This window comes from Hyaloscypha bicolor, assembly GCF_002865645.1.
Source record: "Hyaloscypha bicolor E unplaced genomic scaffold K444scaffold_15, whole genome shotgun sequence".
Taxonomy (NCBI): domain Eukaryota; kingdom Fungi; phylum Ascomycota; class Leotiomycetes; order Helotiales; family Hyaloscyphaceae; genus Hyaloscypha; species Hyaloscypha bicolor.
Window position 1 is genome coordinate 1,149,081 of NW_020194517.1, and position 15,287 is coordinate 1,164,367.

The following is a 15,287-nucleotide window of genomic DNA, read 5'->3' on the forward strand; positions in this document are numbered from 1 at the left end:
TAGCGTATCATGCTGCTATACCTCTCACTCGATAGGTCGGCCTCTCCCAGGCAGATATATTAATCCAGTAATAGAAAGAGTGGGGACCGTTCCCTTTCCAAACTGGCGAGGGGCCAGACACTGACTACAAAACGGTCCTGGATCCGCTGCATCAAACTGCAGGTGGGTGCGGAGACCTGCACAAATAGAACAGCTGCAGTTGCCTCGCTTTGAGCTTTGGTAGTGATTCCCAGCCAATGGGCCAGCTCAGCTGGGGTCATTGAATTTCGAGGACGGGATCGAAAGCGCAGGCGCAGGCGCATCCCGAAAAATAGCAAATCGCCCAAGCTCATCGAATGTTTCCCCTGGCGAAGGACTAATCAGCAGCGGTGAGACGGCCAATAACAAGTCGTCGCCTGTTCCAATCAGCACAGCACCAAGCCACTGATGCACGATTTTTTGTTCCACCAGCTACTCTTTTCCCCCCCCCCCCCCCCCCCTAAATAAATGTAATAGTGGGTCCCCGCAAAAACCAGCCTGGCACGGTCCAGTTGTTCTACAAAAAGAAACCCCTGCACTTTGACCCACTGTTACATTTAATTAGGGGGAGGGGGGGGGGAGTAATGCAAAGGGGAACTTTGAGACAACTCAGTAAGGGCCGCTTTGAGTGGCTCGCTTGGACGCCCACCCGCCCACACCAAAAAAATTCTTCCGCATTCTTGTACGTGCCGTTCACTGCATATAGCGCGGCCCAACTCTTCTGTGGACGGAATCGAAACAGATTCAAGGGAATGGCTGAAAGCCGGTGGGCCTAGGCCGTCGAATTTGGAGGGAAGTATCGAATTGCCGAACAAGACAAGTAAGTCAGTTGTGAGCCGTTATGTCCGACCCAGATTTCATGTTAAGCGGTAAGATACGGTTTGTGGATTTTGTGTGTGACACCGACTAAAAAGGGTAGCAAGACGGGCGTGCTCTAACGAATACTAAGTTCGCTCGAAAAAGAAAAGAGATACAAGGGGAAACGAGGGATGAAACCACCTTAGACGTTGAGCCATGTGGGGGACTGTGAGGCTCTTTTGACAGGAGTGGGATGTTTGGATGGGGAATCCGCTGCAGGATCATAACCCCAGGATTACCTAGCGGTTGCCTCGATCTGACAACGCACACGTCTAGATAGCAAGGTGCATGTGATCCACGAGAGGGGTAAGGCTTCGGGGTAAGATAAAACAAGGCCTGTAAGACGGTCGACTAGGGTTTTATATTGGGTACATGCTTCTCTCAATTGGAGCCCGATGCAAAACCTCAAGTAGCCATGTCTGGCCGCGGGCTATTGAAGAGCAAAGTCGGCTTAGTAACTCCTCTCGACATACTCATTGCGGACAAGTTTTGATTAGAAACCGAATCATGTAACAACGTGCCAAGATTTCACTGATTAGACATCACTTGGTAAGTCATTTCAGGGGCTTGCTTGGCCGCAACATCGAAGCGTTGGGGGGGAAAATACCCCTTCCTGCGAACTGATGACAAAATAATAGCAGAACAAACCAAACGCAAGATCGCGATCACTTGATCACCAAAATAATTAGTGCAACAAAATATTTCCGTCCCGAAGGAACTATGTTTAACGAGTTATATTATCTGCATCTCTGTAACAAGACTATCTATCTATCTCCAACAGCAAGGGTATCCGATGCCTTCCCCAAACGCCTCAATTAACCATGCAAATTAGGAGCAATGCCTTCCCCTCTTTCCTGATATACACAAGGAAATCTTTAATGATCGTGTGACCGTCAATGGCCGTATATTCATAGCCTCTCCCAAAGTCACGGAGCGTTCTGTTTCCCTTCCCTTCAATGCTCGAAAATCTCGTGGAACAATGAAGCAGTCCTGGCCGCTCAATTCACCGATCCTCCCTCGCTTAAGATCTCTCGCAATGCGTCATGGTCGACCACTTCAGGCTTCACTTGACTCGGTGTCCTGGCTGTCTTTTTTATAAATCCCGGAATTGGACCTTTCTGGTTTATCCCTGGTGGACGACCCATGAATGCTTGCATCAGATCGACGGGTGGTCCGCTGACAGCTCTCTGTTGGGATGTTGGAGTCCTCGAAGCGCCTCTGAGATCTGAGTGTGATTTCGCGGGACTGACGCCCCATCGCCCGAAAACCCAGCCACCTAGCTTCCCGCCGATACCTTCGATCGGGTTGGAAGAGGCGATGGAGCGGTTGTCGCTGTTGTTAGCGATGCTAGACCGCAGATAGGTGGTGCTGTCCTGTCCGTGGCGAGAGAGTGTTGGCCGTGCTGTAATCATGGAAGAGCTTGTTAGGCCGTCCATAGAAATCGCCGTTGATGGGCTCCCAAGTTTGCTATATGGACGCAGCACGGGGGTTCTTCCTGTAATTGTGAGTTGTGAAGGGCGGGACTTTAGAGTATGGATGTCAATGCCAGAAATCGAAAGGATAGACTCGTGGGATGTGGTCCGTCGGAGACTAGGTTGAAATTGAGAGGTCCGATGGGGTTCATCCTCGTGAGTAAGCTCCTCCGTGTCATGGGACAAATCCGATGGAGTTGTGTCGTCAGTGACCTGGAGATCAGGAAGCTCTTCTACGTCGCCATCTTCTTCTTCGTGGATGATATGAGGCTGGAAATTGCTCGGAGGTATAAAGCTGCGAGCTGAGACCTCTGAATCGCGTTTCCGGTGACGAGATGGGAACTGTGGTGACATTGGGTCGACACTTGAACTTGGAGACGTGGGTCTCGACGAATCGATATCGAATCCTCTATCAAACAGCCCGCTATGTCTGTACATTGACTGCGGCGAACTCGGTACCGAAGAAGGAGCAAAGTCTGACATCTGAGCAGACTGCATTGACCATCGATTGGTCGGTGTGATCGGTGCCGGGATGGTGACTGCTGTCTGGGACAAAATCGCGTTCGCCGTGTCTTGGCCCCTAGGTGTCCTGGGAGATTGCATGCTCTTGGGCGGAGTAAACAGCGCTGTGTTGAGGGGATTGCGTTTCTTCTTCGGTCGACGAATCTCCTCTTTCTTGGGGGCGTGATAATGATGATGGATATGAAGAGCCTGGGAGATGACCTGAGGTTCCGGAGGCTCTTTGGGAGCCAGTTCTGCCCTCAGAGTCGGAGGTCCGCTGCCGTCTCCATTATCCTCCACGACTGGCTGATGCAGTAAGAGCTGTTCCCTCAGCATCTGCACCTCCTCATTCGAGTTCATGAGCATCTCCCGTAACTCGACGATTCCCATCTGCAAATTCGCATTATCCTGGAGGATATCCTTGACAAAATGTGAAACCACATTGCTACCATTCTTGCCGTTACCAGTCGTAGCCGCCGCTGCACCCTTCAGTCGTCCAGCAGCAGTATCCAATTCCCTTTCAACTGCACGTTGCCTCTCCATCCGACCTAGCACTTCGACATGTCGTTCCCTCTCATCCATCGCTTCACGTTCTATCCTCTCCAGTTGGTCGTGGAGTTCGCCCAGTCTTCGTTCGGCCTTCTTCCATCTATGTATCGCCGAACGTTCTTGTTCCTCAGTAGTGATAACAGTCTTCTGCAATAACTCTTGCTCCTGCTCCAAAGCTGCCAACTGCACCTCCAAGTCATGAGTCCGCGACGCGAGTCCCTCGAGTTTCCTTAGTTCCTGGCGCGTCGACTGAAGCGTAGCCTCCAACGACTTAATATGCGATTCCGACTCGATAACCGTGGTATTAAGCCCCTCCAACTGATTCAACAAACCGCGATTCTCCTCGATATTCTTCGCGTTCGATTCCTCCAAGGCCTTCTTATCCGACTCGAGTTTCTCGATCTTGGCGCCCATCTCCAGGCGATCCTTCTCGGCATCGTGCATGTACTGCTCATGTCTGACAAGTAACGCCTGTAAAGCAAACGTCAGTCCTTTACTCTCTCTCAAGTCCTCTGTTTCCTCCATGGCAGCAAAACTCTGCAGAGAAAATTTCGACATCACAACATGAACCAAGCCTGGGAAAAGTCTGTTCGAGTCGTGTAATCTTGGGAACCGAAAAGTGGAGAGGTGAGGAATGCATACCTGACCAAGCTGAGCAGCAGTCCGCACTTCCTTTTCGAGGTCGTCCAGAGCCACACAGTTGTGCTTCAGGTATGCGCAATCTGTGCGACCGCAACAACAACGAAGCTCTGGCGTCGTCGTCGAGCAGCAGGCAGGAATGCGGCCTATCAAGGCCTCGAGGTCCTCAACCTCGGCCGCCATGACTTGCCCTGTCAAACGCTGCCTCTTCTCGATGTTTCTTTTTGTGCGAATCCTGTGGCGCGTCGTACTGAGAGCATAATTGCGACGCAAAAGCAAAGGACGGGGATATCTGTTGAAGTCGTGTGTCGCCGTTTCGAGTAAGAAGTGACGTGAACTAGTGGTGGTTGGGACTTGATCACAAGGTGAACAGGGTTTCGAATGCACAGCTGGAAAGAAAAGCGGGGCCGTCGTTCGTTTGGTCAGTCAGGAACACAACGAAAATCGCTCATTCTCATTGGCCACAGTCACGGTAAAGTTCGTCACTGTGCAGGTATTCCCAGCCTTCTTTTTAATAACAGCCTATAACAGATCGCGGACTTAACGCGCCAGGGCTATTCACGCGATGTGTTGTCGTGAATCACTTCAATAGTCACAGCTACTACGTATCTCCAGGTCCCCATCCCCCCCAAAAGATCTACAGAAAGAGACCCGTGATCAAGGGTCCCGGGCTTTCTAAACCAAAAGAACAAATCTTGATTTTGCTTCTCTAAACAAACGCCCTTTGCGATTGGTTTAATTACACCTGTGGCCACCCATCGGTGGACCAATTCAGGACGTTCCATCCAAACCGATAATCTCCGTCTCCGAGTCCTATGCTTTTGTTTGCGTAGTGGTAGTAGAGAACCAACTCTTTGCTGGAATCTGTGAAGACACCCCTGTGATTGGTTTAGTTCCATATCGAAAAAGCGAAAGGAAGCAGGAAAGCTCACTGTCCGCCAGGCCCGTAAACACTTCCGTGGCTTTCAAGCAAGATACTTCCTCCGCTCGCGGTGCATGCGACGCCATTCTGATCTAAAAATCCACCAGTGGCGGTCTTAGAACGGCACATCATGATCCTGTACTCGTCGCCTGGTGCTGGGAGAGTTCTGCTTCCATCAGCTGTGGTCAGAGACTAAATTTTCATGGCTGGCTTACTTGTCATAGCCACAGCAGATGCCGTGGGACCAGAGGAGGTAGTAATAGTTGTTGTAGAAGAACATGTAACTGCCTTCGCAAGGTCGAGTGCCAGCGGAGTCATACTCGATGTTGTGCGTTGCGGCGCTGGTTGCTTTTGTTGCTGCTGAGTTAAGTTTCACTTGGTAAATGTCGCCCCAGAAAGAACCGAAGTTGAGATAGTAGTCGCTGCCAACTGCAACCAGGTTCGGATCAACTTGAGAAAGTTCAGCTTCTCATATTCTTAAGAATTAAATATGATATACTCACTTGCATTGTACGCCTGTCCCTTCTTCGACACAACCCCAACACCTCCTTGGTCGGTCCATGTCCCAGGCTGCATTGTCGGGCTAGTTGCAAGTCCAATTGCACTAACCTGACTCCCAAACTCGCTTACCGCATAGTACAAATAGTACTCTTCACCCACCAAGTGCACATCCGGAGCCCAAGGGTCATTCTTCCCCGGGTTGTCAATTGAGCTCCCACTCGCCAACACATAGCCTTGAAGGGTCCAAGGTCCAGCAAGGGAGTCGGCAGTCGCGATCTCAATCCCAGTTCCTGTGTTGAATTTGAAGTATTTGCCGTCGCTGGCGCGTTGGATAATGCTTGGGTCATGGGCCCAGCAGGCGCCGGTGCAGGATCCTGGATCTGAATATGAATGGACGAGGGAGGCTAGTCCAAGGGCTATGGCCAGAAAAAGGCGGAGCAATTGAGACATTGCGATTGGTATGCGGATGCAGGAAAGGAACTTAGGGAGCTGTTATAGCTATCGTTGAAGGGAAAGAAACAATGAAGAGGAGAGCATTCATGGAAAGCGCCAAGATAGATTGGACGAAGAAATATTTCTGGGTCTCTTTCTTATATCAATGAGTGGTCTGCACTTCGGGAACCCCCTTGTCGTGTTCTTCGCCGCAATATAACACCCTGCTCCACGGGGGTCCTGAAATACCGGGTAAGTACAGCTTTCGGCAAAATCTAAAGAAAGGAGAATTTAGTCACGTGTTCGCTTGTAAGCCTCCTTGTTTACGGTTGCAATCGTGCCCCCTGGAAACTGTTTTGCATTCACGATTCACTACCTCTGGGACTGCGAGATATCACGTGTTTTTGTTACTTTGTTGCACATCGCGAGATAGAAATCTCTACGCATTGAAGTGCCGGTGATCGATCGACGAACCCGCGGAAAACGAATCAATCAACTCAACTCCACCTCCTCCCTCCTTCACCCAAAACCTGCAATACCGCTCTATTTATCATTTATAGCAAACGTTTGCAATTGCCTATAGCTTTTTGAAATTTATCGAGAGATGCGCTTTTACAAGTTAGAAAGTCAAGTTGACCATGAACGAATCGACGAAAGATTAATTTGACAGGTGGATCTCGCCTCAACCTCCATACCACAAAATCTATCTTCTCTCAAGATGTAACTCTCTGAATACCATAGAATGTTCCTTAAGCTTCTGAGTAATGCTTCAATTCAGTTATCAGCCATCCACTGGACTCCCTTGTTCGATTCCCCTTTGTCCTTTCGAAACTGCAAATCTCTGCCCTCACTATTATTCAGAATTAAGATAATTGAAGTGCAACAGCACTGCTCTTTCCAAATTTCACATATTGTTGTTGAATTTAGTATTTTGGATACTCGGCGTATACATTGGGAAGGGATCGAAAGTTAAATCGCGGGGTTGATCGAGTTGATGGGCAAATTGACGAATTGACGAACGAAACAAAAGGACTTCATAAATCGATCGCCTCAACCACCATTTACATGAAATTACTATTTCTCAATCTCTCCAAGATCACTGGGACACTTTTTATCAATAGTGATCTTAGGATTTATTAGTTTGAATGCAGAATATAATGGAACCAGAAACTTGATAAAGTCGACCATATCGTCTTCGTCGATGCGGTCTCAAGTCGACTGTATTTGCGTTCGTAGAGCTCAATTGAATGCGATGTGCAACGAAAGCACGTGATTTTTGAGTACCAGACCACGCCCGCGGTTCTTTACTTTTTGGATTGAGAAAGTCGGTTGTGAAGACAAAAGTTGAATCGGCCATGGCTCGTCCACCAAAAGTGGGTCCCGTGATTTTCACAATATATTCTTTCTCTCCCCATCACTTCAACCCCCCAAGAATGAAATCAATCAACTAAATATCAAAAAGAAAAGGTATTGAAAAGGTAATTTGGGGACGACTGGAGTCGAACTAGCGCATTACAGTAGTTTGAAAACTGACACATTCCGAGACACGCCTGATGTTTCCTGTGGTGCTCTACCATTGAGCTACGTCCCCGTTCCAACTACTGAGAACTTCATATTTTGATTGACAAAAGGGTCATTGAATTTTGCGCGAATCTTGTAGTCGGGGCGGGGTCAGTTATAAGAAAGAGGCTCATCCGATCGTCGGACTTGGCAATCGAATCCCCATCTTACGGTCAATTGAAACGGGCACACGGATATATATAAAACTGGAACTTCGAATTTGGAGTCAGAATATTGCAAGAATTGCCATAAAGGCCTCCGCAGGGTCTTTTATTTTGCTTGTTTCCCAAGACGCCAAATAAAAGAACCCGGCCCCCTCTACAGAGGAGACCGTAATCCTCAACTGATGGTCAAAATATCCAAACCCTTCTCAATCTCACTCTTACTCGGCATCTTCCCGCTCCGCATCAACTCACTCGCTTGCGACATCACAGGATCAACCTGCATAGTTGCAACTGCAACCACAGTCTGCCCTTTACAATAATAAGCTACGAACTTCGCCTCCTCGGGCTGGCCCTTCAACACCAGGTCGTCCCAACCATTGGGCGTGTTGCCGCAGTAGCGGAGTTGTGAGCCGAGCGCCGACCAGAAAATTGGAATGAATGGTTTGGGGGCAGCAGAGGGGTCGATGATGTTTGCTGCCACTGAGCGGCCGGCGTTTTGTGCGACATTCCAATGCTCGATGCGGGTGAGCGCTCCTTCGCCACCTGGCCCATAGTAGGGGTAAGTTGCAATATCGCCGATCGCGTAGACATCTTTCAATCCGGAGATAGCGAAGTGTCCGTCCGTCTTGAGAGATCCATCCTTTTGGAGCTCGACTGTCTTGTTCTCCTTCAAGAACAGGGTAGCTGGTCCGACACCGGTTCCGAGGATAACTAAGTCAGCTGGTAGGCTCTCGCCACCCTTGAGCTCAATAGCTCCCACTTTGGACGAGTCGAATTTGGAGGCAACGGCCTTCTCCACTCCAGCGCTGAGCTTGAACTTGACGCCATTCTTTTCTAATAATTTTTGGAAGATCTTGCCAACTTCTTCGCCCATAACACGTTCCAAGGGAGCCTTTTCCATGCCGACGACAGTAACATCGTTGTCTTTTGCAACAGCATTTGCAACTTCCATTCCAATGAAAGAGCTTCCAATAATCACAATTTTCTTGTTCTTGACTCCGATAGCAGCCAGGATGGCCTTCACGTGAGGGACAGTTCGAAGAAGGAAGATATTGCCGAGTTCCTTGAAGCCGGGAAGAGGGAGAGACTTGGGTGTTCCACCTGTTGCCAAAACCAACTTGGTGTACGGGAAAAAACTGCCAGCCTTTGTTGAAACCTTCTTGGCAGAGAAGTCAATGCCAGTAACCTCATCAGACACAAAATCAACATTCCCCTCTTTGAACCAAGCATCGTCGCGGAGAGCGATTTTTGATGCGTCGTCGATAAGTGCTTTTGAAAGCTTGGTGCGATCAATTGGGTTGTAACCTTCACTGCTAATCAAAGTAATTGATCCCTTGTATCCGTTCTCTCGCAGAGCTTCGAGTGTGCCCAATGCTCCGCTGCCACCTCCAACAATCACAACCTTCTCTGAACCACTGATACCTGAAATCTTGATGTTGGGCTTTCTTCGACTACCCTTGATGCTTTGTTGCTCGCCTGTGATATACACCGCGCCGTTCTTTTCGGACAGTTGGAAAGAGGGGATGGAGTCGAGAGCAGGGGCGTTTTCGATGTCTCCGTTCTTTGCGTTGAAGCAGGCGCCGTGCCAGGGGCCTAGGTAAGTAAACGTTAGTGTTTGATCTCGACTCGATGGCATGTATACTAGGGGGTTCGAGAACTTACAGGTGATTCTTCCGTCAGCTGAATAAGGAGTGCCATCTTAGTTATTCGATCTTGAGAATTGGCTTGAGGGATTACTTGCCTGTCAAAATCCCCTTAACCAACGGAGCTCCATAATGGGTGCACTTACTACCCAAAGCCGTCACCTTTCCTCCAACATTGCACAGCAGCACTTTCCCCTCTTCAATGCCATTAACCTCCACCTCTCTCTTCTCGCCCGGCTTCAAGTCGAGGCTGCTGAGGCCTTTGAGCTTGTATTCTTGTGCCATGATTCGTGACGCAGTTGCAAAAGTTTGTATGAATTGTTGATTGCGGGGCGAAGCTTGACGGAAGAGGTGACGGCCAGTGTTGATGAAGAGTCGTGGAGAGAGCATAAACGGATTGAGAGGGGGAAGTGTTGTAGCGAGACTCGAAACGGTATTTGTCACTGGAGACGAAATACAAATCGTACGTGGATGCCACTGAGCAACAGGAGGGGCGAGCTGACGAGGAGGTCGATGATGATTGGAAACGCAGCTTGCAGTGGGGTGGTTTGCAATTGATGACCACTGATTTGTCCAGCCAGGATGTCGTCAGAGCACGGAAAGCCGTAAGGTTAAAGACGTGATGTGCCAGCGCCAAACGCAAAACCCGCATCCCGCTTGCATGCTTCACCCCACCAAAAATCGCCCACACCCAGGCCTACGCCCACGCCCACTACCACTCCCCCCTCTCGCTCAGTCTCTGCTACTTCTTAAAATCTTTACTCTCTCTCTTTAATTCTTATATATATATAAGTATAGGGGTGGAGGGGGGGGGGAGACGGGGGGCGGGCGAAAGTGAAAAGTGAAAAGTAAAAGTAAGAAGTGGAAAGGGAGAGATGGAAAGTGAACTCTGAGAGTCGAGAGTCGCGAGGAAAAGGAAGCCCTATAATATAGGCTATAGTACTAAAAAATTAGTGCTTGACTTTTTCGTGGGGTTCGGCACAGATTTTTGGTGAGGTGAAGATGCAAGCGGGATGCGGGTTTTGCGTTTCCCGTTGGCACGTGTGATCCTTACGGCTTTCAGTACCAGACTCTCGAGTACAGTACAGGGTCTCCAGGACGCGAGACAGCGAGGTCCGAGCGGGCTAGGCTTAATTGGTTTCATCAACCTCTTTGCTCTCATCCACAGCACCTGCTCGAGCCACCATTTGTATAAATCCATCGTTACGCGTATTCCAAGTATGCCGTGCTCTGCGAGCTCAACGATGGGGACATCTAGCCCATGAAGGGACACGCAACCGCCATGTGTTACGGTGACTGGATTGGAACTAGCTTCTGCAGCTCAGCCCGATCCTCGATGAAGAAACTCGTCTTCTCCTTCCTTCTCTCCTCAGTGTTCTAGGCTTATCTCGTATATCAGTATCAATATATTAACATCATCACTTAGGACACCATTTCACTTCTCTATGTCCAAGCTGATTCTCCTCCTCCCCCTGACGTTCGCTGTACGAGCGTACACCGAGTTCGACACGACTTGCACGACACCCAATGTCACGACCAACTTCGTTTCGAGTCCCGATTCACGAGGAACGCTAGACATACTTTGGAGTTGTCTCTTCACCATCATCGCTTGCACATGGACCATTCAACATCTGAATGTACCCGAGGAACGCAATGGGACGGACCCAGGTTGGATAGGCGATATTAAGTGGGGGCTCAAAAGAACATGGGCAAGTGCGAAGTGGATGATTGTCACCATGTTGGCGCCAGAGCTGGTTCTGTCGAAAGCCTGGGAAGATCTTGTCGTTGCACAATCTGATCTCAAAGCGCTTCAGAAGCTAGCTGGGGAAGATGGGACTGAATGGACAGTGACCCACTCCCTATTTGCAAATATGGGAGGGTTTATTATAAGGGGAAATACGGGGCAGGAATTGCAAGCTCTCGATAAGATCCATAACGAATCAACACCACTTCCAGGACCTTCCGTAACGGATGAGCGGGAGCAGATTACGAAAGCGCCATCATCGGCCTCATCAAGACAGACCGCCGTCCCTCGGGATCAAACGCATGCCCTTAGGCACCACAATCCATTTCATCTCACAGCTGCTAGTATCCTCCAGCTCCGAACGTCTAGACAGCTTCCCAAGATGCCTTTGATATCTGCAGACGATATCAACGACAAAAGCAAAACAGATTCTTTTGCCAGGGTAGTCTCTGTTGCCCAGATAACATGGATAGTCGTGCAAGTCCTTGCACGCGTTGCAAAAAGACTTGCAGTCTCCCAGCTTGAAATTGCAGTTGTTGCGTTCTCAAGTTGTGCTATCATGATCTACATACTTCAATGGAAGAAGCCCAAAAGTGTCCTTGTACCATATACGGTCCTTAAATTTTCAGGGCCCATACCGGTAGAAATAGCTCGGGAGGAAAGCGATATTAGGGGGGGCTCGAACTTCCGAATATTTTTCGGAGAGACAGAATATGTGTGGCACTCACTCCCCCAGACAAATGGGCGCCCGATCCCGAACGATGTTACTCCAGAACACCTTGCTCAGGCAGATGATAACTTTCACTACTTTCTCCTTGGTTTAGGACTTGGGAGCAGCCTCTTTGGGGGAATACATGTTGCGGCATGGAACTTCACCTTTCCTAGCAAAGTCGAGCTGATTCTCTGGCGGGTGGCAAGTATATACTGCACTGTCTTTTTTATTCTGTTTCTTGTGCTGCTTACAATCCCGGATAGGTTTCAATGGTTTGAAGATCAGATGACGAAGCTTGTGAGCTCTTTATACGTTCTTGCGAGAGTGTTTATGGTTGTGGAAATGTTTCGTACACTTTGTTTTCTGCCCCCTGATGCATATACCTCGACCTGGGCTACGAACATTCCGCATTTAGCTTGAAAACATGCTTATATACCTAGTTATTTATATATTTATTATTATATAGAATGAGAATTGCCTTCGTCTTTGATTTACGATTTATTATTATTACTTTGTATAAACTCCTGGTGTACAGTGATGACGAAATAGTCCGAACTCTCATAAGTCCCCTACTCCCGCGATGAACAACAACTGGAGCTGTGGGCAAGAAATTCATTCCTAGCCAATCTTCACTCTATGCACGCTAAATCAGGCCTGTACAGAGATTCCCACCTATTCATAAAATACCAAACACCTAACCTCGATACTCTGTCTTCCCGGTGCACTCTCCGGAGTCTTGGGGTCCACAAAAGCCGTATGTGGCGTCCTAACCGCCAATCCTTTCTTCCCAAGACTCTCCCCCTCCCCTGCACTATCAAAACACTTAAGCAGCATGACCTCTTCCGGCGTCATATCCTTCATATAAAAGAACCTGTGTCCCTCGCTCGGCGCAACCGCGAACGTCTCCCCCTTCGCCTCATATCCCTCTCTACTCCAAATCGTCTTCTCGTCCGGCAAAACCTCTTTCCCACGATCATCATCGTCGTTATCTGTTCGTTTCGGGTAGAGGAGGTCGACGGCGATGAAGTCCGAAGGAGCAGTGGATCGCCAGTCGATGACTGCGAGTGGGAAGTCGGTGGCCGGGTTCTCGATTGGACGCCAAACGTTGATGATCGAGTATCGCCCTTTCAACAACTCCTCTGCTTCCTCAGCAGGCAGATGGCGTCGCACTCTCGCTGCAGCAGCGCCAGGTGTTTGATCCACGTGCACTTGCTGTACTGGTTGCCGAGGGGAATTCTTGTCTCGTCGACGGATCGTGTGGTCGAAGATTACTACTTTCTTGATCTTCCCAGGAAGTCGCTCCTTGAGCATGGCTTCTACTTCCGGGTAGTAGCCCTTGCGGATGGCAGACTCGTCGGTGAAGGCTTTCTCTCTGGCGGGTGAGTTGTAGACTGCGAAACCGCTGTTGTCGGTTGAGAATTCGGATTCGTGCCCGCGGATGGATGTCACGGTTTTTTGGTAGTCTTTGAGAGTGAAAGATTTGCCGGGACCGTCAACCTTGCCCCACGGCTTGCCTTTGCCTTCGTAGGAAGCAGGGTCGATATACTTGAAGGTGGCTGTGGTCATTTTGGGCAGTGATTGTGAATGTAGGAGTCTCTGTGAGATGCGGGGTAGTTTGGTGATTGACTTTGGAGTGTTGATTGCAAGCTGTCGAGCAATACGTTTCATACTATTTGAACACAGAAAGAAGTACAATCGACCAACTTTCCTTCGAGCCGACGCACTTATATAGATAAGTGGCGCCGGTAATTATTTTCTCGAACGGGTTCCATCGAAGATGACGTGTGCGGGGGAAATTCGGACATTGGTGGGATCGGAGATAAGATTTGTAAGGGCAAGAAAGTGCGCCTTTGACAAATCCCTCAATTACCAAGCCATATCTCTGCAAAAACACGTTTCAGTGAACTTGAGCTTGTCTGCAAGGAGGACGCCGTTGAGCCTGGATTAAGTACTATTAAGATTACTTGATTCCTTATTACCTGCTCACCACCTAGATACTTGGAGATTCTTCATTACCCCACCCCCTTTTTACTAAGCGAGCGGGAGCCCGGTAAACCAGGCGTCCCTCGCGTTCAGTGACTTCTTTCGATCAAGACAAAGTTTGTTGATACCTTGTATTCCTGCTCCCTACCAAACACTTCCACACATTCTAGATAAGTTAGCATGTAGGGGCCTGTTTAGGCGTCAAGTTAAAGTTTTCCGCATTAAGTGCTCGACGTTGGGTCTTGATTTATCTGAGCAGGTATTTCAAGACGAACAGGGCAACTCGGTTATTAGCACAGGCACCGAACTTCAGCTCAAAGAATTCGTTTCAATAGCCTTGTTTCCCGACCTCGACTCCCAGACCCAGTCCATCTAAATAATCTCTTCGATGCTCTTTAAAGTCCTTTGTGGGACGCGGAATCCCGTACATGTATTGTCAAGTAGGGCGCTGGGAAGGAAGCGTTGAACCTGGGAAATTGGGAATGCGGAAGAGGCGCAGATAGCAGATGTCACAGGAGGAGTGGTGGAATGGAGATGTGGAACAGCAGGTTGAGGATAATGTTGAGGGTCCTGCTAAGTATACAGCAAGGACAGTCAGGGATTTTCTTGCTATCAACAACATCGAGCAAAGGGCAGGCTAAACAATTCCCAGGTAGTCGGCTCGTCCAGTTCTTGCGCCGTGACAAGGTCCAGGATGCAGTTCTCGATCCAAACCTCGAAATTCTGGGAGTGATGAGAATGTACCTGTTGGGTGACGTGTGGGGGTGGTGACGCCACCAGGGAAGGAACCAGCTAGCCGTTAGTCAGCCAAGCCATTTAGGGCTTCGAGCTTAGATACCAATAGAGTCGTCTTGCCTCTGTCTGCCTTCTCCTTACAGTACCTAGCTATACGACGGGTATAGTTTTTACCAAAAAGATCATCCCTGGTAGAAAAGTTAGTTCGGGATCCTTGAGATTAGAGTGTGTGGTAGATATATACCGATTTTCATCCGGTAGCTTCCGCTCCCCCCACGCCCCAAGTCACCTAGCTCAAACAATTCCTCCTTAGAGCAGGTTTCGTTGACATCGACTTGATCCGTTCGAAGAGCCCAGAATTGACTATCCTCCCCTATCATAACAACCCAATATATACAAACCCGTCCGGTTAAAAGAGGTTATAGTGACAGACAATCCTCCAGCCTTGCGCTATTAAAGTAGTTTCTGTTGGCTTCGGTCTTCGTTTGTTCATTCGTATACTCATTTTCTCATCTTGGATGAGTTCTGTATAAATGCTTATGGTATAGTTTCCTTGCGCAACCCAGCTAATTAGTTTCTTTCCACTCCATGATAGCGAAATTGCCGGTAGACTCTGAATGATCAGGATGGTCCCAATTATATAGTTGACTGGCTCTAAGCCCAGCCCTCTACCACGCTTGTGAGAGTCGGAATCTCACCTGCGATGGATTCTGCTTAACAATCGCGCGAAGTACCTCCCCGAGCACCACAATTACCTTCGCAGATTATTTGCTGCACCGTCAGCATGGTATCCTCTTTCGATTTTATTCTTCCAGACAGTCAAATAACCTACAGAGTGTTTTGCACAATTACTG

At 48.9% G+C, this 15,287-nt stretch overlaps 5 protein-coding genes and 1 non-coding gene across 6 annotated transcripts; 1 reads left to right on the forward strand and 5 right to left on the reverse strand.

Moving 5' to 3' along the window:
* Positions 1 to 1,586: 1,586 nt before the first annotated feature.
* K444DRAFT_552681 (uncharacterized protein) lies at positions 1,587 to 4,258 on the reverse strand. Its single transcript, XM_024876592.1, has 2 exons — positions 4,041 to 4,258; positions 1,587 to 3,869 (listed from the first exon to the last, which is right to left on the reverse strand). Exons 1-2 carry the CDS (start codon positions 4,218 to 4,220, stop codon positions 1,875 to 1,877), a joined length of 2,175 nt encoding a protein of 724 aa, XP_024743018.1. The 5' UTR covers positions 4,221 to 4,258; the 3' UTR covers positions 1,587 to 1,874.
* A 278-nt stretch (positions 4,259 to 4,536) lies between these two features.
* K444DRAFT_580864 (glycoside hydrolase family 43 protein) lies at positions 4,537 to 6,006 on the reverse strand. The gene is made up of 4 exons (XM_024877715.1): positions 5,463 to 6,006; positions 5,175 to 5,409; positions 4,970 to 5,125; positions 4,537 to 4,915 (listed from the first exon to the last, which is right to left on the reverse strand). Exons 1-4 carry the CDS (start codon positions 5,908 to 5,910, stop codon positions 4,777 to 4,779), a joined length of 978 nt encoding a protein of 325 aa, XP_024743019.1. The 5' UTR covers positions 5,911 to 6,006; the 3' UTR covers positions 4,537 to 4,776.
* A 1,370-nt stretch (positions 6,007 to 7,376) lies between these two features.
* K444DRAFT_t7 lies at positions 7,377 to 7,483 on the reverse strand. The gene has a single exon. It is a non-coding gene; the product is annotated as a tRNA-Phe (tRNA).
* Positions 7,484 to 7,637: 154 nt separating this feature from the next.
* Positions 7,638 to 10,070, reverse strand: K444DRAFT_659333 (uncharacterized protein). Its single transcript, XM_024886341.1, has 3 exons — positions 9,358 to 10,070; positions 9,279 to 9,296; positions 7,638 to 9,209 (listed from the first exon to the last, which is right to left on the reverse strand). The coding sequence occupies exons 1-3, from the start codon at positions 9,647 to 9,649 to the stop codon at positions 7,792 to 7,794; spliced, it is 1,728 nt and encodes a 575-aa protein (XP_024743020.1). The 5' UTR covers positions 9,650 to 10,070; the 3' UTR covers positions 7,638 to 7,791.
* Positions 10,071 to 10,428: 358 nt separating this feature from the next.
* Positions 10,429 to 12,135, forward strand: K444DRAFT_580867 (uncharacterized protein; the record flags this gene model as incomplete). The annotated part of the gene is made up of 2 exons (XM_024877716.1): positions 10,429 to 11,138; positions 11,277 to 12,135. The coding sequence occupies exons 1-2, from the start codon at positions 10,705 to 10,707 to the stop codon at positions 12,133 to 12,135; spliced, it is 1,293 nt and encodes a 430-aa protein (XP_024743021.1). The 5' UTR covers positions 10,429 to 10,704.
* A 252-nt stretch (positions 12,136 to 12,387) lies between these two features.
* Positions 12,388 to 13,281, reverse strand: K444DRAFT_518288 (uncharacterized protein; the record flags this gene model as incomplete). Its single annotated transcript, XM_024873851.1, has 1 exon — positions 12,388 to 13,281. The coding sequence occupies one exon, from the start codon at positions 13,279 to 13,281 to the stop codon at positions 12,388 to 12,390; it is 894 nt and encodes a 297-aa protein (XP_024743022.1).
* Positions 13,282 to 15,287: the final 2,006 nt, after the last annotated feature.

Excerpts from the sequence above, each read along its gene's own strand:
- K444DRAFT_552681 (XM_024876592.1), bottom strand. The coding sequence starts at position 4,220 with ATGGCGGCCGAGGTTGAGGACCTCGAGGCCTTGATAGGCCGCATTCCT. Across the intron at positions 3,870-4,040 it reads CTGCTGCTCAGCTTGGTCAG|GCGTTACTTGTCAGACATGA; the intron begins GTATGCATTCCT and ends TTTGCTTTACAG.
- K444DRAFT_580864 (XM_024877715.1), bottom strand. The coding sequence starts at position 5,910 with ATGTCTCAATTGCTCCGCCTTTTTCTGGCCATAGCCCTTGGACTAGCC. Across the intron at positions 5,126-5,174 it reads ATCTGCTGTGGCTATGACAA|AACTCTCCCAGCACCAGGCG; the intron begins GTAAGCCAGCCA and ends TGATGGAAGCAG. Across the intron at positions 4,916-4,969 it reads GTTTACGGGCCTGGCGGACA|GGGTGTCTTCACAGATTCCA; the intron begins GTGAGCTTTCCT and ends AACCAATCACAG.
- K444DRAFT_659333 (XM_024886341.1), bottom strand. The coding sequence starts at position 9,649 with ATGCTCTCTCCACGACTCTTCATCAACACTGGCCGTCACCTCTTCCGT.